General features: G+C 41.4%; 2 protein-coding genes across 2 annotated transcripts in view; one reads left to right on the forward strand and one right to left on the reverse strand.

The window, feature by feature from the left end:
* The window catches only part of slc9a7 (solute carrier family 9 member 7), a 21141-nt gene extending 1478 nt beyond the window's left edge, over positions 1-19663 (reverse strand). Inside the window, exons 1-13 of the mRNA XM_029429652.1 lie at positions 19646-19663; positions 16888-17453; positions 11004-11206; positions 9789-9866; positions 6311-6387; positions 6120-6232; positions 5850-5955; positions 5421-5562; positions 5213-5318; positions 2278-2366; positions 1495-1608; positions 990-1101; positions 743-896 (exon numbers count right to left, since the gene is read on the reverse strand). Coding sequence (XP_029285512.1) covers positions 743-896; positions 990-1101; positions 1495-1608; positions 2278-2366; positions 5213-5318; positions 5421-5562; positions 5850-5955; positions 6120-6232; positions 6311-6387; positions 9789-9866; positions 11004-11206; positions 16888-17173 — 1580 coding nt within the window. The 5' untranslated portion in view covers positions 17174-17453; positions 19646-19663. The remainder of the gene's footprint in view (positions 1-742; positions 897-989; positions 1102-1494; positions 1609-2277; positions 2367-5212; positions 5319-5420; positions 5563-5849; positions 5956-6119; positions 6233-6310; positions 6388-9788; positions 9867-11003; positions 11207-16887; positions 17454-19645) is intronic.
* Positions 19664-19796: 133 nt separating this feature from the next.
* rp2 (RP2 activator of ARL3 GTPase) lies at positions 19797-27052 on the forward strand. The gene is made up of 5 exons (XM_029430408.1): positions 19797-20087; positions 23098-23766; positions 24859-24973; positions 25518-25603; positions 25687-27052. Exons 1-5 carry the CDS (start codon positions 19920-19922, stop codon positions 25768-25770), a joined length of 1122 nt encoding a protein of 373 aa, XP_029286268.1. The 5' UTR covers positions 19797-19919; the 3' UTR covers positions 25771-27052.
* The last annotated feature ends 448 nt before the right edge of the window (positions 27053-27500 follow it).

Genomic DNA, 27500 nt, shown 5'->3' on the forward strand with positions numbered 1-27500 from the left:
ACACACACACACACACACACCTGATTGTAAGAGTTGTTGATTCTGAGAGCTAGAACTATACGTGTGGTGAGATGAAGATCTCTGACTCCATCTCCTGGACATCAACACCACACGATGCATTCAATGACGTAAGCTGGAGAGGAATTACACGACTGCTGAAGCCAAAGAGGATCAGAAGCTACAGCTCCCTTTGTTCTGTGCGCTGCGTGTGGATCTGTGATGTGTTCACTCTGGTGTGGAGGCTTCAGGGTGTGAAGATGCATCCAGCTCCCAGTGGCCCAGTGCACGTGTGGCGAGTGACGTCACAGCGTGGAGGAATATTAGGTACAAATATACAAGTCGATTAATTAAATGTAATCGCAGCGATGTTCATTGAGCCGACACAAAGTGACACACAGAACCAATGTGTTCAATGTTTAAATGACTGAATTCATCCGCGGCTGGATGTATTTAAGATATTCAGACTGAGATAAGAACGCGTCTTTCCATGTTAACTAACATTTGTTACTGTCTCCTCATCCTCAGACTGTTTACGCAGCTTTGTTTGGAGACATCTCGTCTTTCTTTACGTCCTGTGATTACAGAAAATAAACTCAATTATGACGACATGTTTCTCAAAGTGTATTTTGTGAACTTGGAAGTCCAACATTAAAGTTATTTGTATTCTAGATGTTTCCAGTCTGCTGCTTGAGAACATCTCATCTTATTACTGCATCTGAATACATATGAGATGTTTCGTCACCTGATGTGCAGCCAGGACAACATGGGCGTCGTCCCCCCGCCGAACACCCAGACAGTGAAGAAGACGATGAGCAGCGTGGTGGTGAACATCATCTGCCGGGCGTAGGTGGCCGTGTCACGGATCGCCAGAGCGAAGGCCATCGCCCCGCGCAGACCTGCAGAGGGTCGCATCAAAACATCATCCAATCACATCACAGCTGCAACATCGATCGGCTTGTTGAGCAACGACGGGAAGAAAACGTCCGAACCTGCAAACATCATCATGTGCTGGAAGTTCCCTTTGATCTTGTGCCTCCTGCCGAGGTTGAGGAAGAAGGACAGCGGGTAAATGTTGAAAGCTCTTCCGATGAAGATGGCGATCTGACAGAAAGGTTAAGAAGTCTTTGACGGAACAAATAAACGCTGCAGACTCAGGGAGTCAAGGACATTCAAGGACATTCAAGGACATATGGGACAGATTTAAGATTGATCCACAAGGACCTATAAAAACTACTTTATAATAAATGCACTTATTTTTGTTCATTTGAATCCTTGTCTGGTGCAGGATCCTAAAGCACGTTGAACTCCGCCTCCTGCTGTATATAAAACATTTTAATATTAATAAGATAAAGTCAAAGATGACAGAACTTCATAGTGAAGCAGGACGCACAAACCTCCGGCCTGCAGAGACCTCCCAGCCGTCATTACCCGTGACCCCCGTGTGGAGACGTCCCACCGGGGAACAGAGAAACACATTGTGCTTTGAAAGGATACAAACGCCCCGATGATGAAAATGGGGCTGAAGATGTGATTCTGGAAGGTGAACAGAGCCAAACCCATGTAGGAGAAGATGAAGTTCTCAGCCAGGAAGTGAAGCACCTCGAACAGCTGCACGCAAATAAATCACTTCAGAAACAAACAAACAAAAACAGCAAGAAAACAACGAAGGCAGAAAATCCTCGAGCATTGTGTGTTACAGATCCGTCAGTAAATCAGCTGGAGTGCAATAACATCACTCTTTATTCTGTATCCCGTGTGCAGCTGTGCTTCTGTACGTGTGCTGGAAGCTACGGGATGCTTCCTTCAGGTTCCTACTCCTACACCCAATTCAAGCACTTTCCAAGCATTTCAAGGTGCATTTGAAAAAGATTTGCAGCACCTTACAGCTGTGGTAGATCACATATGTATGTACAATACTTACAGTTTATAGAGTTTGCTGATGATCTCACTTCATTGTGCTGTAAACAAACTAAAACCTTTTTAACCGAAGGGAAATCCAGCACACGTGGGAACCCCGTGCGTCTCTCTGAACCTGCTCGAGTACTTGGAACACGGATCCCAGAATGCATCTCACTGCATGCTAATCTGCACCCCGTCCTGCGGACTGAACCCCCTCTGGGAAACAGCCGCGTCAGGAGGGGCGGCCTCACACAACCACGATTAAGGTCACAGCAGGCGGCTGGTGGAGCCATCTGGCCCCTGATCACAGTGTGTGTGTGTGTGTGTGTGTGTGTGTGTGTGTGTGTGTGTGTGTGTGTGTGTGTGGTCAGACGTTACCTGCTTGGTGCGCTTCGTGGACTCTGCAGAGAGGTTGTTGTAGGTGTAGTGAGCCTGCGTGATGCCACAGAACAGCACGGCCACAACACCTGCAGACACACACACACACACACACACACACACACACTTAAAACTGCACCTTTCTCTTGCTCTGCTGGTCTTAACTATTATTTTATTCTGACCCATTAGTTTGAACTCTCGTCTTTATTGGTCGACTGTTGCTCTTAATAATTATCTTTTAATTCTTTTATTGGTTTTAAGTTCTGCATCTTATTTATTTTTATCGTCAACTGTTGGCCTTAGTTATTATTTTATTGTTACTTATTGTTTTTGTCTTATTACTTTTTTTTACTGTTCATCTTAATTATTATTTAATTTTACTTCTTTTAACTCACGTCTTATTATTTATAGTGATAAACTTTTGGTCTAAATTATTTTATGATTTTATTTAACGGTTGATTTTTCACATAAATGAGTTTTGTTTATTATTATTATTATTATTATTATTATTATTTTAACTTTACATCTTTTTAATTAGTTTTTACTCACGTGTCTTATTTATTTATATTATTAGTCAACGGTTTGTCTTAATTATTATTGTTTTTATTCTTCCGTTATTGCTTTTAACTCGCATGTCTTCATTATTTTCTACTTTTTAATATTTCTATGCGTCTATGTTTAATGTTTTATCCACTTTGCGGCACATTGAGCTTCCACCTCGAGGGAAACGTGCTTTAAATAAAGTTTTGTTCAATGCAGCAACAAACAGAAAGATTACTTTAAACTGTACAATTTGCAGAATAAATGAATAATTCCCGTATTTAGAAAATATCTTTGCTTTGCTATTATACCATCTGTTGATTTCATGAGCTGCACATCTGCTGCATAATCTGTGTACCCGTCACATCTCATGTGTGTCACGCTCTCAGTCTGAACTCTGGTGAACCTCAGAGTTACAGTGTTCACCAACAGCTCGGAATAAATCTGTGAACGATCATCTCGTTTAGAAGTTCTCTGGAACAAACGTTCAGAAATACTCAAAGCTTCTTTTGAAAGATCACATTTTTCATCACATGTTTATTAACTTTACATGAATAATAAATAACCGAGTTACACCTTTAAAACACACAGCGGGCAAAAACATGTTTTTCATGCACCGCTCAATTTTTGGGTTATTTTACTTTCCTAACATCTAAAATTAACATTTTGTTGTAACTGTGTGTGTAGATGTAAACTCAACAGCTGACAACATGTATGACTCTGTTCACCTGTAGTGTGTACAACATGTATGACTCTGTTCACCTGTAGTGTGTACAACATGTATGACCTCTGTTCACCTGTAGTGTGTACAACATGTATGATCCTGTTCACCTGTAGTGTGTACAACATGTATGACCCTGTTCACCTGTAGTGTGTACACATGTATGACCCTGTTCACCTGTAGTGTGTACAACATGTATGACTCTGTTCACCTGTAGTGTGTACAACATGTATGACTCTGTTCACCTGTAGTGTGTACAACATGTATGACTCTGTTCACCTGTAGTGTGTACAACATGTATGACTCTGTTCACCTGTAGTGTGTACAACATGTATGACTCTGTTCACCTGTAGTGTGTACAACATGTATGACTCTGTTCACCTGTAGTGTGTACAACATGTATGACTCTGTTCACCTGTAGTGTGTACAACATGTATGACTCTGTTCACCTGTAGTGTGTACAACATGTATGACTCTGTTCACCTGTAGTGTGTACAACATGTATGACTCCTGTTCACCTGTAGTGTGTACAACATGTATGACTCTGTTCACCTGTAGTGTGTACAACATGTATGACTCTGTTCACCTGTAGTGTGTACAACATGTATGACCCTGTTCACCTGTAGTGTGTACAACATGTATGACTCTGTTCACCTGTAGTGTGTACAACATGTATGACTCTGTTCACCTGTAGTGTGTACAACATGTATGACCCTGTTCACCTGTAGTGTGTACAACATGTATGACCCTGTTCACCTGTAGTGTGTACAACATGTATGACTCTGTTCACCTGTAGTGTGTACAACATGTATGACCCTGTTCACCTGTAGTGTGTACAACATGTATGACTCTGTTCACCTGTAGTGTGTACAACATGTATGACTCTGTTCACCTGTAGTGTGTACAACATGTATGACCCTGTTCACCTGTAGTGTGTACAACATGTATGACTCTGTTCACCTGTAGTGTGTACAACATGTATGACCCTGTTCACCTGTAGTGTGTACAACATGTATGACCCTGTTCACCTGTAGTGTGTACAACATGTATGACTCTGTTCACCTGTAGTGTGTACAACATGTATGACCCTGTTCACCTGTAGTGTGTACAACATGTATGACTCTGTTCACCTGTAGTGTGTACAACATGTATGACTCTGTTCACCTGTAGTGTGTACAACATGTATGACTCTGTTCACCTGTAGTGTGTACAACATGTATGACTCTGTTCACCTGTAGTGTGTACAACATGTATGACCCTGTTCACCTGTAGTGTGTACAACATGTATGACTCTGTTCACCTGTAGTGTGTACAACATGTATGACCCTGTTCACCTGTAGTGTGTACAACATGTATGACCCTGTTCACCTGTAGTGTGTACAACATGTATGACCCTGTTCACCTGTAGTGTGTACAACATGTATGAATGTTACAATACATATCTTATATTATAAATCCATAAGATTTGTCATAAGCAGTGCTGAGTAAGTGAAAAGCAAGCAGACTTTAGATTTAAATAAATGCCTTATTATTATTTATGAAAGTAGTTTTTGACTTTGCATGTTTTACACCCCGACGACTCACTAATGTAATCTGACGTGCTGAACATGCAGACTGACCACAGCCGTCTGCTGCCTACTTCCCTGGCAGCGCCCCCCCCCCGACGCAGCTCACCTGTGAAGCCGCAGGCCTCGGCCAGCAGGAAGGTGCTCCAGGACATGAGGAAGAAGAGCGCCGTCTCCAGCAGCGGGAAACAGTGCAGCTTGGTGAACTTGGTGACGTGGGAGACGAGTTAAAGACACAACAACACTGTTTCTGTACTTCATTAAGTGTAACTGTACTTCCTGTTTCTATTCTCCCTTCAGAGACGGGAAGAGGATATGAGAGCGGTGACGACGCCTGTGGCTACACCCATCACGAAGGAGCCGCTGAAGATACCCAGGAACACCCCCACCGACTTGAAGAAGGCGGCGGCATCAAACATGTGTGTGTTGGTGCCGCTGGGCTGGTAGGCCATGATGGAGCTGAAACAACACGTTCAACAATATGTTCAGTGTTTGTGTTATGTAACTCATCTGACTAAATGCAGCACAATAATTGTTCATTAAAGTATTTTAGAACTCCTTTTATTGTATATTTTTATTTCCAGGTGATCTGTGATGTCCAGCAGAGGGAGGCAGAGAGCTGTCTGTCTGTCGAGAGGAGCAGACAGACAGCTCTCTGTCTCACACTTCACTGTTGAATTTCAACACCAGGAGAAACTTAAAGAGTTCTGCAGATGTGAGTTTGGTAAAGCAGAGGTTTGACTTACGAGGAAAGCACGATGGCCACCGCGTCGTTCATCACACTTTCTCCAAACAGCAGCGCGTAGATATCCCCGTCTGCGTGGAGCTCGTTAAAGATGGCCAACACCGTCACTGCACGCAGATAAAAACAGTCAGTGTACATGTAGCGCCAAGAGGCCGGATGTCGGGAAACAGTGCAGCTTGGTGAACTTGGTGACGTGGGAGACGAGTTAAAGACACAACAACACTGTTTCTGTACTTCATTAAGTGTAACTGTACTTCAGCGGGTGTCGTACCTGGATCTGTGGCGGAGATGATGGCACCGAAGAAGAGGCAGTCCGTGTAGTAGAACTTGTCCGTCAGCTGTCCGAACGCCTGCATCAGTTTGACCACGCCGTACATCAGATTCCTGCAGGCGCACAAAAAGGTGTCAAACAGCAGGAAACACTCACAGACAGCATGAGGTCATCTTTATAGTCACACTCACCCAATTACAAAGCACGAGATGGCAGTGCCAAGAAACGCGTAGGTGATGATGGAGCCCATGTTCCTGAAGAAGTGTCTCTGCAAGAACAAAGAGAATCAGATCTGCTGCCATGGACGGATCATTAAGAGACAATGTTCCCAACAGCTGGACGACAGCAAGACACAGACTCTAGAGACGTGTCTCTTTGTAGTCACGTTGTGTCTCTTTGTAGTCACGTTGTGTCTCTTTGTAGTCGCTTTGTGTCTCTTTGTAGTCGCTTTGTGTCTCTTTGTAGTCGCGTTGTGTCTCTTTGTAGTCGCGTTGTGTCTCTTTGTAGTCGCGTTGTGTCTCTTTGTAGTCGCGTTGTGTCTCTTTGTAGTCACGTTGTGTCTCTTTGTAGTCATGTTGTGTCTCTTTGTAGTCATGTTGTGTCTCTTTGTAGTCACTTTGTGTCTCTTTGTAGTCACTTTGTGTCTCTTTGTAGTCACTTTGTGTCTCTTTGTAGTCACGTTGTGTCTCTTTGTGTCTCTTTGTAGTCATTTTGTGTCTCTTTGTAGTAGTTTTGTGTCTCTTTGTAGTCACTGTGTCTTGTCTCTTTGTAGTCGTTCTGTGTCTCTTTGTAGTCACTTTGTGTCTCTTTGTAGTCGTTCTGTGTCTTTGTAGTCACTTTGTGTCTCTTTGTAGTCACTTTGTGTCACTTTGTGTCTCTTTGTAGTCACTTTGTGTCTCTTTGTGTCTCTTTGTAGTCATTTTGCGTCTCTTTGTAGTCATTTTGCGTCTCTTTGTAGTCATTTTGCGTCTCTTTGTAGTCATATTGTGTCTCTTTGTGTCTCTTTGTAGTCACTTTGTGTCTCTTTGTAGTCATTTTGTGTCTCTTTGTGTCACTTTGTGTCTCTTTGTAGTCACTTTGTGTCTCTTTGTAGTCATATTGTGTCTCTTTGTGTCATTTTGTGTCTCTTTGTAGTCACTTTGTGTCTCTTTGTAGTCATATTGTGTCTCTTTGTGTCATTTTGTGTCTCTTTGTAGTCACTTTGTGTCTCTTTGTGTCATTTTGTGTCTCTTTGTAGTCTGATTGAGTCTCTTTGTAGTCATATTGTGTCTCTTTGTGTCATTTTGTGTCTCTTTGTAGTCATTTTGCGTCTCTTTGTAGTCACTTTGTGTCTCTTTGTAGTCATTTTGTGTCTCTTTGTAGTCATTTTGTGTCTCTTTGTAGTCATTTTGCGTCTCTTTGTAGTCATTTTGCGTCTCTTTGTAGTCATTTTGCGTCTCTTTGTAGTCATATTGTGTCTCTTTGTGTCATTTTGTGTCTCTTTGTAGTCACTTTGTGTCTCTTTGTAGTCATTTTGTGTCTCTTTGTGTCATTTTGTGTCTCTTTGTAGTCACTTTGTGTCTCTTTGTAGTCATATTGTGTCTCTTTGTGTCATTTTGTGTCTCTTTGTAGTCACTTTGTGTCTCTTTGTAGTCATATTGTGTCTCTTTGTGTCATTTTGTGTCTCTTTGTAGTCACTTTGTGTCTCTTTGTGTCATTTTGTGTCTCTTTGTAGTCTGATTGAGTCTCTTTGTAGTCATATTGTGTCTCTTTGTGTCATTTTGTGTCTCTTTGTAGTCATTTTGCGTCTCTTTGTAGTCACTTTGTGTCTCTTTGTAGTCATTTTGTGTCTCTTTGTAGTCATTTTGTGTCTCTTTGTAGTCATTTTGTGTCTCTTTGTAGTCATTTTGCGTCTTTTTGTAGTCATTTTGCGTCTCTTTGTAGTCATTTTGCGTCTCTTTGTAGTCATTTTGTGTCTCTTTGTAGTCTGATTGAGTCTCTTCCTGGTTGGTACGAGTCTCTCTGAGTGATATTTTGAAGGTAAAGGGCCGGGGCCCCTGACACTTTGGGCCCCTGGGTCTGCGCGGATCGTTGCGCTCCTCTCTAACTATATGATACGTTACCTTCATAGTTAGTTGTGTATCATTGTATGAGTGATGTGACTCAGGGATCACTTTCCCAATACTTCCATCACCAAACATCTGTAATTTCTATGATTTATTTTCTATTCTTAGTTTTATAACTTTCACCACTTTCTCTCCGTCAGTATCAGGTGCTGTTTGTAATAAACCTGTAACCACTGCAAATACAACATTTTAAAAAGGTTAACAAGTAAACAAAGTGTACCACACCTTCTTATTTCACTTTCATTTCTACAGATGTAACACTTTCAACAAACTGGTTATTAAACAAACACGCAGCGCAACACAAACGCCTCTCAGCCTCACGCCTTCCACAGCGGAGCAAGAAACAAGTGATTTATATCGAATCAAACACAAAGCAAGAAATAAAACGGCAGCAGATTATGTTCAGGATTTAAATGGCAACATAAATATGCAAACATGTGCAAATACTTGACATTCCTGTGTGTTTACCTACAGAGATCACATGATTAAGTGAAGCAACACTGTAGAGCTGCATCTCCTTCTGAAGCTGTACACTTTAAACTCCCACTGCTGCAGATGATTAAAGAAAAACAGGCCAACGACGTCTTGCTTCCTCTTTCCTGAGGCCGGTTATTTGACTCAGCAAATTCCATCCAGAATCACAATTTCACTAGAAAACAAAAAGGTCTGACAAAACCAGGGCTCCTCCAGCTTAATGAGACACATGAAGACTTTTTTATTCCATATACACGCCGGCAAACTTCCCCGTCTTCATGTCCGACATAAAATACTTAACCGACTGTAAAGCTGCGACCACATTCATGCATTCACAACCTCACAAGCACGCATCCACCGCCACCAGACGGTGGTGCTCGATGTAAGGCTCGGGGAATCGGCACAATTATGAATGTCTGCAGAAAACTTCACGTAAATCTGTCCAACATTTGCTGAGAGATTAGCTGCAAAGCAGAAAACTAATTGCAACCGACAAACACTGCAATCCAGACGGCTGAAGAGAGAATTAAAACACTTCACGATTACACAACCATTCACCTGACTCCTCCTCGATAGTGTGTTTATGTATAATTAGAAAAGGTACGGACACAATAGGAACATAAGCACCTGTGCTGGAGATCAACCACACACACAATTCTCCTGCATAACATGCACCACCTGCTGTAGTTGAATACTGTAAATGTGGTGAGGGATTAATATTGAAGGCTTTCCCAAATATAACAAATATGTTGCTCGACAATAGAAAGCAGAACCTGCTCAAACTGTCAGCCCGAGAGGAACCGAGAGTCATCTGCTCTGGAGTTCCCCTGAATACCAGCCACTTACTGCAACGAGACAGCAGGTACCTGACCCGACCTGGTGGGGGGGGGGGATTAGTGAGCAGGCCACAAGCCCAGGGCCCCAAAGTGTCAGGGCCCCTTCACCTACCGAGTGTCACTCAAAGAGACATGTACCAACCAGGAGGACACTAGAGACAAGAGACACAAAACGACCACAAAGAGACATTTTGCATGTCTGTCCGCGGGGGCCATAGTCTCACAGCTTCACAGATCCTGAACTTTAAACTCACCTTCTTCAGACTGTAGCCTGCATGGAAAATAATCGGAGGCAGCAATATGTTGAAGAACACTTCAGGGTCGAATGTCACCTGGAGAAGATAAGAAATGTTATTTGCACATTTCTTTAAAGAGAGATATAAAATACATGCGTCAGGTAGAAATCCATTTAAAAATAAAAGATGCTAAATAAAACAATTAAATTGCATATATTTGACATGATCACGTTGTAAATTAGGATCAGCTGCTAATGAAAACACAGCACAATGTTGAAAACGAGATCTAATTATTCTGTTCTAGATACCAACGTGTACTTTGGGCTGCTCTAGAGAACGGTAAGAGTATTCACGAAAGCTTTTAAAGCATCAGTCAATAAATAAGTTGTTATTCCTCAACAGCATCTTAAGGAGTCCTCGAGATGTACGATACACGTCTGTAATAATGATCTAAATAATGGTAAATATTAAAGTTAATATGTTTTCGTGTTGGGGAGCTACTTTCAAAGCTGTGCAGTGACTTCACACCAGAAGAAGTTCCAGCCTGACGGAGAATCACAAGAGTTTATATTTCAGCTGTTGAGAATAAGGTTACCCAAAAGAAATGGGCCGGCTGTCTGACTCTGTAGTTTTGTAACATCTGACTTAACAACTAAAACTTTAAGCTGTATGAACATTAAAACAACGGGCTCAGAGGGCAGGAGCTGAGCTGAAGAGGAGCTGCTCTTCATCAGACGTTTTACTCGTCAGGAAAAAACTCAAATTGGGCCAAAATTGTTCGTAGTTTCAGACATTAAGTACACAAAAGTAAAGTTACTATTTGAATCAATATGCAAATTATAAAAGTAGCTTATATTACTGTGTGTGTGTGTGTGTGTGTGTGTGTGTGTGTGTGTCTCTCTGTGTGTGTGTGTGTCTCTGTGTGTGTGTCTCTGTGTGTGTGTGTGTGTGTGTGTGTGTCTCTGTGTGTGTGTGTGTGTGTGTGTCTCTGGGTGTGTGTCTCTGTGTGTCTCTGTGTGTGTGTGTGTGTGTGTGTGTGTGTCTCTCTGTGTGTGTGTCTCTGTGTGTGTGTGTGTCTCTGTGTGTGTGTGTGTGTGTGTGTGTGTGTGTGTGTCTCTGTGTGTGTGTGTGTGTGTCTCTGTGTGTGTGTGTGTGTGTGTGTGTGTGTGTGTGTGTGTGTGTGTGTGTGTGTGTGTGTGTGTGTGTGTGTGTGTGTGTGTGTGTGTCTGGTACCTTGCGCAGCATGTCGTTCTGCTCCACATTGTGGATCTCTCTGGAGTTGATCTCTCCTTTCAGCGTGTACTCGAAGAACTTCCCGCTGATGTTCAGCAGCACGGTGCTGACGGGCCCCTCCTTCAGCGAGCAGCTCGGGGGGGTCTTGTTGTGGTAGCTGGTGGCCGGGATGCCGTAGCGCAGAATCACACCTACCAGCAAACCTGAGGACACCAAAGGAGAGGAAGATGCACATGAAGCGTTTGGCAGCAGAGCTCAGACTCCACATCTGTCTGTTGCACTTCAGCTTCTTGAGGTTGTCGCACAAAGAGATTCTCAATTCTGCAGCTTTCTGCACGTGTTGTCGCGATGTGCAACATATGAGATCGATATGAAATATTGACAACCTGTTAAAACACGTGATAATATCGTGTAAGTAATCCAGCGCCTCTTAAAGTCTTTGTTTCTTTCTGTTCTCGCTAATCAGATGATTATTTACTAGATTAAATCGTTTGTGTTTAAAATGTCAGAAAATAGTGAAAGATGTTGTAAAATAACTGTTCTGTCACTTTAATCTGATATCAAACAGAGAAAACCAGCAAATCTCCAGATTTGAGGCTGAAAACAGCATTAAAGACATTTAAGCATGAAAGCACTTCAACGATTAGTTGATTATGAAAATAGTTCTTAAGTTCAAGGTGCAATATGACAAAGTAGAAAGTCCCAATGTGTGTGTTCTGCATGCAACAGTACGTACTCTGCGTGCGTCTTCCCTCTCCTGTCACCTGAGCTGCTAAATATACAACCGAGTGTCCAAAACAACACTGCAGGTTACATGCAAACTAATAATATGACATGCAAACAATAAACGCCACCAAAACAAGAACTCATCCAGTCGCTCAGCGTTGGATCATGTTTGAGCTGTTTTAGTTTGCAGGATCGAGGTTAGAGAACATAAATCGTTTAAGACGTTATCTGCAGGAGAGCTGCCAGCTCCGCGCTCACCAGAGCTACAGGGTTAACCTCATACATCACACACACAAAGGACACACACACACAAAGGACACACACACACACACACACACAAGGAAACACACACACAGTTTCACAACAGAAAAAGGGCCGACTGACCGCCAATTTCCTGCAAAATAAACTCAAAATAGTTCAAACCTTCGGTTCTCTCCAGCTCGTGGGAGAGTTCATGTTTTATTAGAAGTAGCTTAAAGCAAAAATGAGCTTTTGATGAGAAGTCCGTTCTGTATGATATCATGTTCTCCCTTTAAAAATGTATATTAAGGAGGGGGGGATATCCAAAATCTTCTATCACAATATATCTATAAAATTCTATATCACGATACAGTAATTGTTCTTCAAATTAAATTAATAAATAGTTTTAAATAACCACACTGTACTCACGAGACACTCAAGTCCTGTGTTGTATATGTAGTGAGACAGAGACATGTGTAATGTTCCTGAAGGTAACGTTTCCTCTCTCCTGTCATGGTGTCATCAGTCCTGTGTTGTATATGTAGTGAGACAGAGACATGTGTAATGTCCCTGAAGGTAACGTTTCCTCTCTCCTGTCATGGTGTCATCAGTCCTGTGTTGTATATGTAGTGAGACAGAGACATGTGTAATGTCCCTGAAGGTAACGTTTCCTCTCTCCTGTCATGGTGTCATCAGTCCTGTGTTGTATATGTAGGGAGACAGAGAAATGTGTAATGTTCCTGAAGGTAACGTTTCCTCTCTCTCTCTCCTGTCATGGTGTCATCAGTCCTGTGTTGTATATGTAGTGAGACAGAGAAATGTGTAATGTTCCTGAAGGTAACGTTTCCTCTCTCTCTCTCCTGTCATGGTGTCATCAGTCCTGTGTTGTATATGTAGTGAGACAGAGACATGTGTAATGTTCCTGAAGGTAACATTTCCTCTCTCTCCTGTCATGATGTCATCAGTCCTGTGTTGTATATGTAGGGGGACAGAGAAATGTGTAATGTTCCTGAAGGTAACGTTTCCTCTCTCTCCTGTCATGGTGTCATCAGTCCTGTGTTGTATATGTAGTGAGACAGAGACATGTGTAATGTCCCTGAAGGTAACGTTTCCTCTCTCTCCTGTCATGGTGTCATCAGTCCTGTGTTGTATATGTAGTGAGACAGAGACATGTGTAATGTCCCTGAAGGTAACGTTTCCTCTCTCTCTCTCCTGTCATGGTGTCATCAGTCCTGTGTTGTATATGTAGGGAGACAGAGAAATGTGTAATGTTCCTGAAGGTAACGTTTCCTCTCTCTCTCTCCTGTCATGGTGTCATCAGTCCTGTGTTGTATATGTAGTGAGACAGAGAAATGTGTAATGTTCCTGAAGGTAACGTTTCCTCTCTCTCACCTGTCATGGTGTCATCAGTCCTGTGTTGTATATGTAGTGAGACAGAGACATGTGTAATGTTCCTGAAGGTAACGTTTCCTCTCTCTCCTGTCATGGTGTCATCAGTCCTGTGTTGTATATGTAGTGAGACAGAGACATGTGTAATGTCCCTGAAGGTAACGTTTCCTCTCTCTCCTGTCATGGTGTCATCAGTCCTGTGTTGTATATGTAGTGAGACAGAGACATGTGTAATGTCCCTGAAGGTAACGTTTCCTCTCTCTCACCTGTCATGGTGTCATCAGTCCTGTGTTGTATATGTAGGGAGACAGAGACATGTGTAACGTTCCTGAAGGTAACGTTTCCTCTCTCTCTCTCCTGTCATGGTGTCATCAGTCCTGTGTTGTATATGTAGGGAGACAGAGAAATGTGTAATGTTCCCTGAAGGTAACGTTTCCTCTCTCTCCTGTCATGGTATCATCAGTCCTGTGTTGTATATGTAGTGAGACAGAGACATGTGTAATGTCCCTGAAGGTAACGTTTCCTCTCTCCTGTCATGGTATCATCAGTCCTGTGTTGTATATGTAGTGAGACAGAGACATGTGTAATGTCCCTGAAGGTAACGTTTCCTCTCTCTCACCTGTCATGGTGTCATCAGTCCTGTGTTGTATATGTAGTGAGACAGAGACATGTGTAATGTTCCTGAAGGTAACGTTTCCTCTCTCTCCTGTCATGGTGTCATCAGTCCTGTGTTGTATATGTAGTGAGACAGAGACATGTGTAATGTCCCTGAAGGTAACGTTTCCTCTCTCCTGTCATGGTATCATCAGTCCTGTGTTGTATATGTAGTGAGACAGAGACATGTGTAATGTTCCTGAAGGTAACGTTTCCTCTCTCTCCTGTCATGGTGTCATCAGTCCTGTGTTGTATATGTAGTGAGACAGAGACATGTGTAATGTCCCTGAAGGTAACGTTTCCTCTCTCCTGTCATGGTGTCATCAGTCCTGTGTTGTATATGTAGTGAGACAGAGACATGTGTAATGTCCCTGAAGGTAACGTTTCCTCTCTCTCACCTGTCATGGTGTCATCAGTCCTGTGTTGTATATGTAGTGAGACAGAGACATGTGTAATGTTCCTGAAGGTAATGTTTCCTCTCTCTCCTGTCATGGTGTCATCAGTCCTGTGTTGTATATGTAGTGAGACAGAGACATGTGTAATGTCCCTGAAGGTAACGTTTCCTCTCTCTCCTGTCATGGTGTCATCAGTCCTGTGTTGTATATGTAGTGAGACAGAGACATGTGTAATGTCCCTGAAGGTAACGTTTCCTCTCTCTCCTGTCATGGTGTCATCAGTCCTGTGTTGTATATGTAGTGAGACAGAGAAATGTGTAATGTTCCTGAAGGTAACGTTTCCTCTCTCTCCTGTCATGGTGTCATCAGTCCTGTGTTGTATATGTAGTGAGACAGAGACATGTGTAATGTTCCTGAAGGTAACGTTTCCTCTCTCTCCTGTCATGGTGTCATCAGTCCAGTTTTAAGACACTTTCTACATCCTGGTGTTTTTAACTCTATATTTGAAGGATGAAGGATTTTAGTCCTGAACTTCTGGATCTTAAGTTCTCAGAGAAACAAGCTGAACAAACGTTAGCGGCAGCCGAACAGCGTGCAGGAGAAACTCTGATGTTTAACATTTGAATCAGAGGAGAGAAGAACTCCCATGATGCACCGCTGCTGCACCACCACACCAAACTCCAGCTTTTACTGTTTTTATTGAGAGACTGGAGGCAGAACATTACAGATTGTGCGTTTAGATTAACACCATTATCATATTCTGAATGATTCTTCATTATTCCGCCACAATAAGAGTTTTCTCTTTATACAGCAAATCAATATTAAGACAAGGTTTCCAAAATACAGAGTTCTCAAACACACTGTAAGCTTTAAGTTCATCAACTGAATCCACTTAAATAATGTCTCTAGATGCACAAGCTTTAAGTTTAATACATGCAGATAATTAACAGTTTCTAGAGCGCAAGAAATCTGCCGGGAATATTTGCAGAGATCATCATTTATGTGCAGGATTTTTAATTGACTTCGAACAGTTCAATAAATACACTAAATCTCTGCTTCTGACAGTCCACATGCGTGAAGCTGCAAACTGAAACATTGAGCTTCACCGGAGGAACCCAGAACAACGGTTCACTTGTCTGTGTTCTTCACGGGACGTCGCTGGTTAATAAGTGACATCTGAAGCACAAACTGATGAAGACAAACTAAACACAGACGTTCAGACTCACTCTGCTCGTGTTGTTGCATCATGTCATCCTTTAAAGTGATATTCCTGCAGAAATGTCTTTAAAGTCTGTTTTCAGCATCACATATGTAGATTTGCTGCTTTTCTGTTTTACATCAGATTAAAGTGACAGAACGAGACATTTAAAGACGTCAGTTTGGACTTTAGGATGAACATATTCTCACAGTTTATAAACTAAACCATTGAATCGATAATAAAAGTCACCGTTAGTGTCAATCTTACTGCTCAGGCTTTGCAGCATTTCAGTGTATTTGATGCTGATCCTTCTCATGTGGATGTTTCTGTAGGAACAAACTGAACTCACTGGCACAGAGATACACGCAGCTGCTTTCTTTACTTTCCTTTTCTGATGTTGTGGCCTTCAACATCTGGAAATCTCCCTTTTTGAGCTGATGATGGTGCTGGTTCGACACACAGCAGTGAATTGACTCACTTCATTAGAACCTGTCCATCCTAACGTCAGAGTCCAACGTGAGGCGTTCAAATACCCAAAAATATTTAGTTTAAATCAATATACGAGAAAGAAAAGCAGGAAATCTTCTCAAGCTGCAGCAGAGGAAAAGGGAATTGTTTCACTATTTCTGCTTCAAAAATCTATTATCAATTAAACATATAATATGCAAAGAAATATATTCTCATGCGCCTCCTCTTTTCCCAGTTTGAGTTGTGTTGTTTTAATGTCTAATAGTTTGTCCTCACTATGTTCTGCCTCTGCCTGCTACACTACATATTATGTTTGTGTATTTTTAAATAGTGCAAATACAACTTGTCCTGTTAAGTACTCTGAATGCTTGTAAGATTCTGTACCAAATATAAAAATAAAGCACACACATAGTGGTTGCATGAGGAATTTCAGGGGATTCTCAACAACAACGGCAGCAGCAGCTGTGTCAGATACATTTTCATATTATAATAGTATGGTATAACATAAAACAATAAATCCTACATTAAGAGGCTGCTGTGATTTAATGTGAGACACCACAGACATTAAAGTGCGACTGTCATACGTCAGTCAGAGCTGCACGCGCTGCAGCACCTTCTAGAAATGAGCTCCGGCCCAACAATTAGCAGAACGCGAGCAGAGAAGCAAATAATGTTCCGTCTCATCGCCGCCGTGCAGCCGCTAGGGAGAGCGACTCACGCAAAGCCTGCGGGAAGGTGCTGTGCGTGTGTGTGTGTGTGTGTGTGTGTACGTGTTTGCAACATATAGGCTATAGCCTGTATACATGAGCCTCACCGTAAATCATCGCCAGTCCGGTTTCGTGCAGGAAACGGACCCGTCTGTGCTTGAAGAGCCATATGGTGAGAATGGTTAAGGTCAGCAGTAAAATGAATGTCAGCAAATTAACGCTGTCCTGTCGGTGACTTTCCTCTGCCTCCTTCTCGGTGGTGAGTTCTTCCATTCCTCCGTCCTCCGCCTTCAGTCCGGCGGTCACTGCGCTCAGGAGGATCCACACGGGCATCATCATCGAGTGCAGCGCGGATAAAGCTCCGCTGCGCCTCGGCTGTGGGAGAGCGTCCATGGTGCAGGATGATGCTGCTGCTGCTGCGGACAGACTCTATGCCATGTCACTGCTTGAAGGTACACACAGCTGAGCCGAGTGAGGAAACAAATCCAGTGTTCGCAGGCTGCAAGGTTCAACCTTTTAAAGGTACACTGCGCGCTGCAGGCCGCCCCGGAGTGAGACTGCGCCGCTGCTGCCCGTGTGGAGGGAAATCACAGCGCGGCCGTGAGGCTGCAGCTCAGCCTCCTGAGTCATGGTCATGAGGTTCGGAGGAATTAGCAGTTCAGTGCAGGGCTCGCTTAAAAACAGGAAATACACATGAGCTGTGCGTGGACGTGAAAAGTCTTTTTTATTGCAGATTCATTTTAAGGTTATTTCCTTTCCTTTCTGCTACTTTATAGGCCGACTTCCTCTCCACTTCAATCCAGAGGGAAGCATTGTTCTTTGTACTGCACTGCATTTATCTGACTGCTTTGAAGATTTAGATTGAGCAAATAGGCCCAATTTATCATATATTATTCAATAAATATATTATTTGTCATGTCGGCCATCTTTCTATAATATCTACAGTCTGTGCCTCGACCCAAGCCGACAAACAAACTATCAAAATGGACATTACATGAACCGCAGCAGGTTTTACAGGTGAAGCACAACCACACACAGGAAATATCCATATAAATATAATAATAATGTGGCTTCAGTTATAGTTTTGAGGGAGACGTGGGATAATATCAGGGGGGCAAAGTAAAGAAATGTTTTATATGAAAGACTTTAAAGCTGCACTAATACAAAACAAACATATTCCTGCCCCCCCTACAACATCCCACATATAGAAAATGAAACAGGAGATTCCCCGGGGCTGTGCTCGGACGTTATAAGTTCAGTCTTTTGCAGGTGAACATGCAATAATGTGTTCTTAGTTGTAGTTTGAGGTGAGATGGTTTGACAGCAGAGCAATATTTTAAAGCTGCACTGATCGATAATTGTATATCATCAGTGGATGCATTGTGCTGTCATGTGCGATAACAATTAGAGTTGCTGGTTTCACTGATGTGCTGGTGTGTGTGTTCATTATTCCTTGGCTGATTACTGTCGGGGCCACTCGGCGGCCATTTTCAGATTCGCAGTAACACTCCAGAGGAGGAAGAAGAACTCAGGTGTTACTTCAGTAAAGTAGGAATACCAGTGTGGAACGCTCCTGCATGCACATGTTACTTTGGTGAAAGTATTAGCATCAAAATAAAGTACCAAAAGTAAGAGTATTAGTAGTGGCCCATTTCAGAAGAATATATATTATATGTATTGTGTCGTGAAGTATACCGTTACTGTGATAGAAGATTATGGCCATATCGCCCATGCCTACCAAGGTATCAATAAAGTTTCTTTATTAGTTAATTACATTTTGTCTTATTATCTGAATCTTCAAAGTAACTCAATTCAGAAAATAAATGTAGTGCAGTAAAAAGTAAAATATTCCCTCTGAGATGTAGTGGAGTAGAAGCATAGTCTTAAGTACAGTGTACTTATACTTGAGTGAATGTACTTAGTTACTGTCCACCACTGGGGGCTCCTTTAATACAGCCTTTACCGCTCATCTCATCAGCAGCAATAGTGTTTTGTATTTCAACAGCACATCATGGTTACACAGGATGTCTCCAGAGCATCCCTCACAGATGCATGATGGGGGATTACCTATTATTAGACTGGCCTAGTGGCTTAAATTGCAAGCTAATCTGACGTCTTGTCCAACATGGTTACAGGTTGTTTGTGGTTTTGTTGTGTTGCGTGATCAACTCTGCAAATATATAAACCTGGCTGTTGTGTGAAAATAAATTTAATTAAATTGCATGATTTTATTTGACATTCTTTTCATTCATTTTATTTGATTTCATAACATTATATTGTTATTTTATATAAAACGTTAAATGAACTGGAGCTGGCAAGTTTGCAGAAGAAGGTTTTGATTGTAAAGACAACACCCAACCCCAGAGAGGTGGTGCGTTCACGGTCCTCTGGTAAATAATAACTTCTATTCTCTGGATAGTGCGGAGATCAATGTCAATTAAAAGCATCCTACTTTGTTCGTCATATAGTGGTAATATTGTTATACTTTCATGTAAGATTTTGAATGCAGGACTTTTACTTGTGCTAGTATTTCTACACTGTGGTATTACTTATTTTACTTAAGTAGAAGATCTGAGTACTTCTCCCACCTCTGAACAAATGTAAAGGGATATAAACAGCAGTGTTATGTTCCCTGAGAATATAACATTTTTGTAGCAATTTATTTTAAAATGTTAACTTCTTTTTCTATTTATTTTAATTCTAAAATGGAGCAACTGTAACGAAATCCAATTTCCCGCTGTGGATAAATAAAGTATTTCTGATTCAGATTCTGAATACTTGTCCTGGAAAGGATATCTACATCTGTGTTTTTATTTTATTTCATGTACAATAAACACGCATTAAAATGTTTAAAATAAAAACTACCTGTGGAAATCTATTTGTACTTATTGAACCCAAACGCCTCATACGAGCACGCCTCTTCTACGTGAAGCCGTCACGCTATCCGAGTCTTGTGATTGGCTGTTGTGACGACTACCAACGGCACCGATTGGTTGCGAAACGAAGCTGAGAAACAGGAAGCCATAAAAAAAGGAAAGATTGTCAACTCAAGAGCACGTAAGCTTCTGCTTCTCTGCTGCAGTTTCTGCTGTTCTCCTTCGCTACGGGTAGAAACACTGGTCGCCACTGAAAGACCAACATGGGGTGTTTCTTTTCCAAGAAATCCAAAAGAAAGTCCTCCGAAAAAGATGAACGTACGCCGACAACCACGACCGTCGACACCACGACGGCGACAAGCAACGCGGTTCCCCTTGGCAACAACACCGACGAGCAGCCGAAGCAGTACAGCTGGGACAAGAGAGAGAAGGTACCACCTGGGGGGGTTTAACCCCAGATACTATTAAAATAATATTAAATACACTCAGAGAGAAGGTACCACCTGGGGGGGTTTAACCCCAAATACTATTAAAATAATATTAAATACACTCAGAGAGAGAAGGTACCACCTGGGGGGGTTTAACCCCAAATACTATTAAAATAATATTAAATACACTCAGAGAGAGAAGGTAACACCTGGGGGGTTTAACCCCAAATACTATTAAAATAATATTAAATACACTCACACAGCTGGGACAAGAGAGAGAAGGTACCACCTGGGGGGGTTTAACCCCAGATACTATTAAAATAATATTAAATACACTCAGAGAGAGAAGGTACCACCTGGGGGGGTTTAACCCCAGATACTATTAAAATAATATTAAATACACTCAGAGAGAGAAGGTACCACCTGGGGGGGTTTAACCCCAGATACTATTAAAATAATATTAAATACACTCAGAGAGAGAAGGTACCACCTGGGGGGGTTTAACCCCAGATACTATTAAAATAATATTAAATACACTCAGAGAGAGAAGGTACCACCTGGGGGGGTTTAACCCCAGATACTATTAAAATAATATTAAATACACTCAGAGAGAGAAGGTACCACCTGGGGGGGTTTAACCCCAGATACTATTAAAATAATATTAAATACACTCAGAGAGAAGGTACCACCTGGGGGGGTTTAACCCCAGATACTATTAAAATAATATTAAATACACTCAGAGAGAGAAGGTAACACCTGGGGGGTTTAACCCCAGATACTATTAAAATAATATTAAATACACTCAGAGAGAAGGTACCACCTGGGGGGGTTTAACCCCAGATACTATTAAAATAATATTAAATACACTCAGAGAGAGAAGGTAACACCTGGGGGGTTTAACCCCAAATACTATTAAAATAATATTAAATACACTCACACAGCTGGGACAAGAGAGAGAAGGTACCACCTGGGGGGGTTTAACCCCAAATAATATTAAAGTAATATTAAATACACTCAGAGAGAGAAGGTACCACCTGGGGTTTAACCCCAAACAACAGAGTTGACATTAAATACACTCATAACCAATAACACCTATCCTGACCCGCTTCACATCTTCTTGTGTTGTTAAGTCGCTTCCAGGAGATACTTTCACACCTTGAATTGATTGCTTATAATTTGAAATGTTTTGGTAAATGTTTAGCAGTCAGTGGCCCTGTTACTACCAAACAGTAACATTGCATTATGTCCATATTTGTAAACAATGTTTACGTGCTGAGATTCATTAAGCAGCCTCTGTTACTTATTAATTAGATTTTAATAACATACAGACAATTATATAAAAAACATTTTTTTTTTTTATAGAAAATGTGTACAAGAACTATAAATATACAAAACAAATGTGACACATTAAATGGAGTACATTAATTATTATTAATTATGCAAAATAAATCAAATTAAAAAGCATTGTCAACATACTTTATTTTTATTAAATTAAATTATGTATTTAACCAGGAAAAGCCTTTTATTGAGATAAAAATTATATATATATATATATATATATATATAATTATATATATATATATATTATATATATATATATATATATTAATATATTTATAATTTTATATATTATAATTTATATATTATAGTTATTAAAATATATTATAAGTTTTATATTATAAATATATTATATATAAATATATAGTTTAATATATATATTATATTTATATATATTTTTTTAATATATATATATATATATATTATATTAAAACTAAACATATAAATATATATCTACTATATATATTAATTATAAATATATAACATTATAAATATATTTATATATATATTATATTTTTATATATTAATTTATATATATATACTATATATATATATATATATCTATATATATATCTCTATATATATATCTATATATATATTTATATTATTATATTTTTTTTTTTTTTCTTGGGCTGAAAGCCGCCTCACGCCAAGTATCCAGCCAGCGTTATCTCATTATGGGATTACAACACAGCGCTGTTCACAGCTGACCACACAGAACATGACTTATTCAGACATCGGAGGCGTCAACTAGGTGGTGGTTGATCTTCCGTTTTGACTCGAGGGATGTTGCACATTTAACCGGGGTCTACCAAATAATGCACCGCACATCATGCAGTATGAACATATCTGAACACGTACCTGCAGGTTAAAAAGTTATCACAATAAATCACAAATATAAAACAAAAAAAAATACAAGAAATGTACAAATAAATAATCCAAAATGTAAATAATGTTAAAGTCATGTGGTTGACCATCAGAGCTGTGTTATGTAAACTTCTTACTTACTCTTCCATGAGTCAGATTTTAAAATGGTTCTGAAAGATATAGTTAACCCGTGGAGTGGAGCTGTGACGCTGGTGAATCACTTCCTCTGATTACTGAACGATCACATTTCTCTTGGTAGAAACATGATGACTGGAGCATTTCTTTGTTTTGTGGACGGCTGCACGATACTGGGAAAATCTGATGTTTGGATTTATTTCTTCTTCTTCTGCGATATAAAAGAAATACGGGAATCTTCACCAGATGACGACGAATGACTTTTTGTTCGACGTCATTCTGTAGCCAAAATATTTACAAACAAATCTTCCTTTTGGGAGTTTCCTCCTGTTCTTCGCTTCAGGTTGTGCTCGCCGACGTGTGCGTCCGGCTTCAGTTGTTTGATAAACGGATGCTTGTGATCGGTGGCTGCGTGTATCCCAGAAGCTTTAGATCTGAGAACACGTTTTCCTTTTGTATCGAGCAGCAAGACGTGTTTGAGTTAATTTGCTCGACGTCCTGCGTGATATAGCGTGCGGCCCTCGGTCTGTCCAAAGCTCATCTCACTGTCGAGCAGGTTCTTAGCATAAGCATGTCTAAAGGTTCTCGACAGTGTTGTTGTTGTTGGGTGGAAACATACCCTGGTTTTAGAAAAGGTAATCTTTGCCTCATCCAGTCCTCTCTCCCGACTCAGGTTGACCCCAAAGACTACATGCTGACGGGGCTCAAAGACGTCACGGTGGGCCGTCTGCCCGGCAAACTGAACGGCCAACAGTTTGTCATCCAAGACTGCGAGAACTGCAACATCTTCGTGTTCGACCACTCGGCGACCATCACCATCGACGACTGCGTCAACTGCCGCATCGTGCTGGGACCCATCAAGGGCAGCGTGTTCTTCAGAGACTGTAAAGACATCAAGTGCGTGGTGGCCTGCCAGCAGTTTCGCACACGAGACTGTAAAAAGATGGAGGTGTTCCTGTGCTGCGCCACGCAGCCCATCATCGAGTCCTCCACGGGCGTGAAGTTCGGCTGCTTCCAGTACTTCTACCCCGAGCTGGCGTTCCACTTCAAGGACGCCGGGCTCAGCATATTCAACAACAACTGGAGCAACATCCACGACTTCACGCCGGTGTCCGGAGAGACCAACTGGAGCTTGTTGCCAGAGGCTTCGGCCGTTGTGGATGTTATACCCAACCCGGACCGCGAGTCGGAGTTCAAGTCGGTTCGAATCTCAACCGACCCGACGCGCAGCATCGTTCCTTTGACGAAGGGAGGGAGGCGTAAGGACAGTGAAGAGTCCTGCCTCTTCGTTTTCTTCGCTGGAGAATACACCACTGCAAACGCCCGCAAGCTGATCGATGAGGTGAGAAGAATAAGAAGGCGTGTGAGGAGGTTTCTCAGTGTTAAAGGGACAGTACGTATGTTTACAGTGAGGCTGAGCTTCTTCTCCAGTCAGTGTCAGCAGATGCAGTTTGTAGAAACAGGAAGCTGAACAACGTTTTATACTGATACTATAAGTGAACGTTATATTTAGAATATTATCTCTGCTTTATCTCGCTGTCAGTCAGCCTTTGTGACGGGAACTGAAGCCGTTATCTTCACACACACCAGACTCCATTGACAAAAACAGTAAATTTACCTCACAGAACGCAGGAGCTGCTGATGTACAGCGGCCTCCACCTGTTAGTTAGTTTGTGATATTGTGTGACTTTGGTGTTATTAAGGTACATTCAGATTCCCCAAAGTCCCACAATAACACAAACTAACTAACAGATGGAGGCAGCTGTACATCAGCAGCTCCTGCGTTCTGTGAGGTAAATTTACTGTTTTTGTCAATGGAGTCTGGTTCAACTGATGTTGTTGTTTTTAGGTGTGTAAAACACGTCCACAGCAGAGTTCAGCTTCCTGTTTCCTGTTTCTACAAACTGCATCTGCTGCAGGTGACACTGACTGTGGAGAAGAACTTCAAAACATACACACTGTCCCTTTAACACCGTTGTTCATGAAGTGCTAAACAAAGGAGGAAGTCTTTTTTTAGTATGTGAATGGAAACATGGGGGGGGGGGGGGTTCACTGATAGTCGGTGCTTTAAAAGGTTGCAGAATGAAGTAAATCTAGTGTTGACTTTCACAGCCTGCGCGTTACACAAAGAAATGAAGTAAAATATTAAGGAACATCTGACTTCAGCACTTAGTTTACATTATTAAAGATCGCACCATCTCTACTTTACATGTGTATTATACTCTTAAGTGTTCCTAACAATACGATAGTTTTAAAACTGTTTCTGTATTTGAACATCTGAAATGCTAAACGTTGTGTTGCTGAATGCTCGAGCTGGATCCATACGTCCGACAGCGAGGAAGTTGTGTTGCAGGATTCTTTAAATACTTTCACTGCAAAACCTCAGATCTCTAACTGTATAACTTTTATAACTTGTATAACCTCCTCTGCTCAGGCGGCTGCTAAAGGCTTCGTTCTGATCCAGACGAAGGAAGTGTCGATGCGACCTGAAGATGTGAAGCGAGTGTTTCAGCACAGTGCAGAGGACCTGGTGGACTGCGTCACCAAAGGTTCTTTACGTTCCTTTTTATTCTGCTGCTGTTGCTCTGAAGTATCTCCAGCTGCTCAGGAACTCAAAGAGCCGACAGCTTGTTTACGTATTTAAATATCCGGTTGTACGTAAATAATCCGATTAATACTGATTTTCACAATTGTGACGGTAACCTCCCGCAGATATCTTCCCTCATGACGGCTCATTTACTTTCTGCAGCTCTAACATGATGAGTTGTGATGTTTTAAAATATATTATTGGTCCTTGATTTGTACATGTTGTCCATGAAGGTGTGGAAACAGAATCTGCTTTTTACTTTTGGATTCTTTCTTCCAGACAAATACTTGAAGGCAACTTAATTCCCTCTCAGACCTCCGTTTGCTGTTTTTGCATTTTGCTGTTGCGTTCTGAGATTTAAGTTAAATTGACCCGCTGTCATGGTTCTGACCCGCTCTGGTGCACTGCACGCCGCAGAGATCCTCTGGTGCACGCCGCAGAGATCCTCTGGTGCACGCCGCAGAGATCCTCTGCAGGATTGTGATTCTTCCTTCTCTCCTCTGAAGGTCCGGTCATCGCCCTCGAGCTGAACGGCGCCGGCGTGGTGGACGCCTGCAGGATCATCGCCGACGAAGTGTTCAGCGGGACGAAGGTAAACGTGCTTCTTAGTTTCACACAGAACTTCTGCTTCTGTAACAAAAACCTCAAATATTTGATGTTTTTCTTTATTCTCAGGTTTTTGTCTCGGATAATAAGAATTCTTCCTCTCGAGACGTCGATAACTTCTTCAACTTCGCAGACATGCAGATGGGCTTGTGAATGAGTATGACCCCCCCCCCCCTCCCGCGCAGCTCGGGCTCAATATGAGTAACGTTTGATTTGTTGCCTGTTTTTGAGAAAGCAGTGAAACATTCAGGATAAAACGATGCAGCTCCTCCAACAGCTGTACACGTAACATCCTGTAGTTCTCAGACTGCTGTGAATATTTATATTTCTATGAATTCTGTTGCTTTTTATCGATCTGTGAATGTAGCTCTTTGCTGGAAATGTGATTTTAATGTAAAGCTTTCTTTATGAAACAAACCATGAGCATGCACATGCCTGAGGGGAAACCTTTTCTATATAAACCGTGTTTGTGTTGAGCGCTAGATGATGTGTGTATTTGATGCTGTGTAGACGATGACTACATCTGCTGTCAAAGTGTAATCGTGTCTTCACGCAGAACAACTGATCAATGTCGACGACTCGCGTCACCATTTTGTAATGTTTGTTTTATACTCTACTCAATGTTTTTGTACGGACACAAAGTTATCTTCTTGATCATCATTTTTAGTAAAATGTTTCATGTGACTTTATTTAGTTCTAAAACCTTTTCCCTCGTAAAGCGTTTGGAAAAGCTGTTTATAGGAGACGAACACGAGCCGACGTATCGAACTACAGACGATGAGAACAATCCTCCTGAGGTAGTGAAGGCTTTAAAGGATCTTCGTTCACTTTGGAGGCCGGAGAGAGAAACTAAGGTTTCAGGGAACACGAGGAGAGAAACTGATTTTAAAACGATCATTTTGTGGTGAAATATTCCTTTTTAATGGCGTTAAAGAAACGTTCCATCATGTGGCGGTGAGGTGGACGGGAAACCTTCCAAAGTTCACCTTTTACAAGCTGTAAATGTGAATCATGTCCGACTGCATGTATTTGTGTTGAGCTGGTAAAAAGTTAGTGATTTATTTTCCTTCCGTGTTACAGAAGCACAGATTTGTGGTTTGAAAGTCTTTTTGCAGAATGTTTGTCTTCCTCCGTGAACCAGTGAGCTGCTTTCACTTCCACGTTCTTCAAACTGCTTTTTCATCGTCTGCTCGTCTCCATCGTTCCAGTCGACGCGCACAGCTTTTAATATTCATTATTCAGCGATCAGTGAGAGTGCAACACGGTGTACAGTTGCCTATAAGAGGGAACATAGGAACGTCGTGTGACGTACTTTTGTATTTGTAAACCTTTTGTACTTGAGCATACAGTGTTTGTGTTTAGATGAATGTGTCTTAATGAACGCACATCTTGTCTGTAATGAGTTTGGTCTTTACATTAAACGCTGTAGAATGTGTGAAAGAGACTGACTGGTGATTTAAAGGGAAGCGTCCAGAAACTCAAGAGATTCTGGATTCAGTACGTAAACTGCTAATGATGTAAGAAAGCAGCGCAAAGTGTATAAGATTATAAAGTTTTGTATTTCCAACATGTAATGTAAACACACAAAGGCAAAGCTGAGACAAATTCAAGAAGTTCAAGTTCTACAAAAATAAGGATGCTGCTCGTCACATTCATAAAATGAGTCTGCTTTGGATAGCTTAGAAATTTGTCAATTTTAAAAATAAATGTTGCACAAAATAACAGTAAAACTGGTGTTTGACATCAAACGGTGAGAAGAAAACTGTCGAGGACTTTATTTTGGATTTTGGATAAAACTTTATTAAGGAGACGCAACATTTTCCAACTGTACTTCTCCAGTTAATCAAAAATAATCTAGACGACACCTACACTTTAAAATATAA

This window comes from Cottoperca gobio, chromosome 4 (genome assembly GCF_900634415.1).
Source record: "Cottoperca gobio chromosome 4, fCotGob3.1, whole genome shotgun sequence".
Taxonomy (NCBI): domain Eukaryota; kingdom Metazoa; phylum Chordata; class Actinopteri; order Perciformes; family Bovichtidae; genus Cottoperca; species Cottoperca gobio.

What these genes read in the sequence shown, in the direction of transcription:
- rp2 (XM_029430408.1), top strand. Translation starts at nt 19,920, where the DNA reads ATGGGGTGTTTCTTTTCCAAGAAATCCAAAAGAAAGTCCTCCGAAAAA. An exon ending in GCTGGGACAAGAGAGAGAAG is followed by an intron (nt 20,088 to 23,097) that starts GTACCACCTGGG and finishes CTCCCGACTCAG; the next exon opens with GTTGACCCCAAAGACTACAT. An exon ending in AAGTGTTCAGCGGGACGAAG is followed by an intron (nt 25,604 to 25,686) that starts GTAAACGTGCTT and finishes CTTTATTCTCAG; the next exon opens with GTTTTTGTCTCGGATAATAA.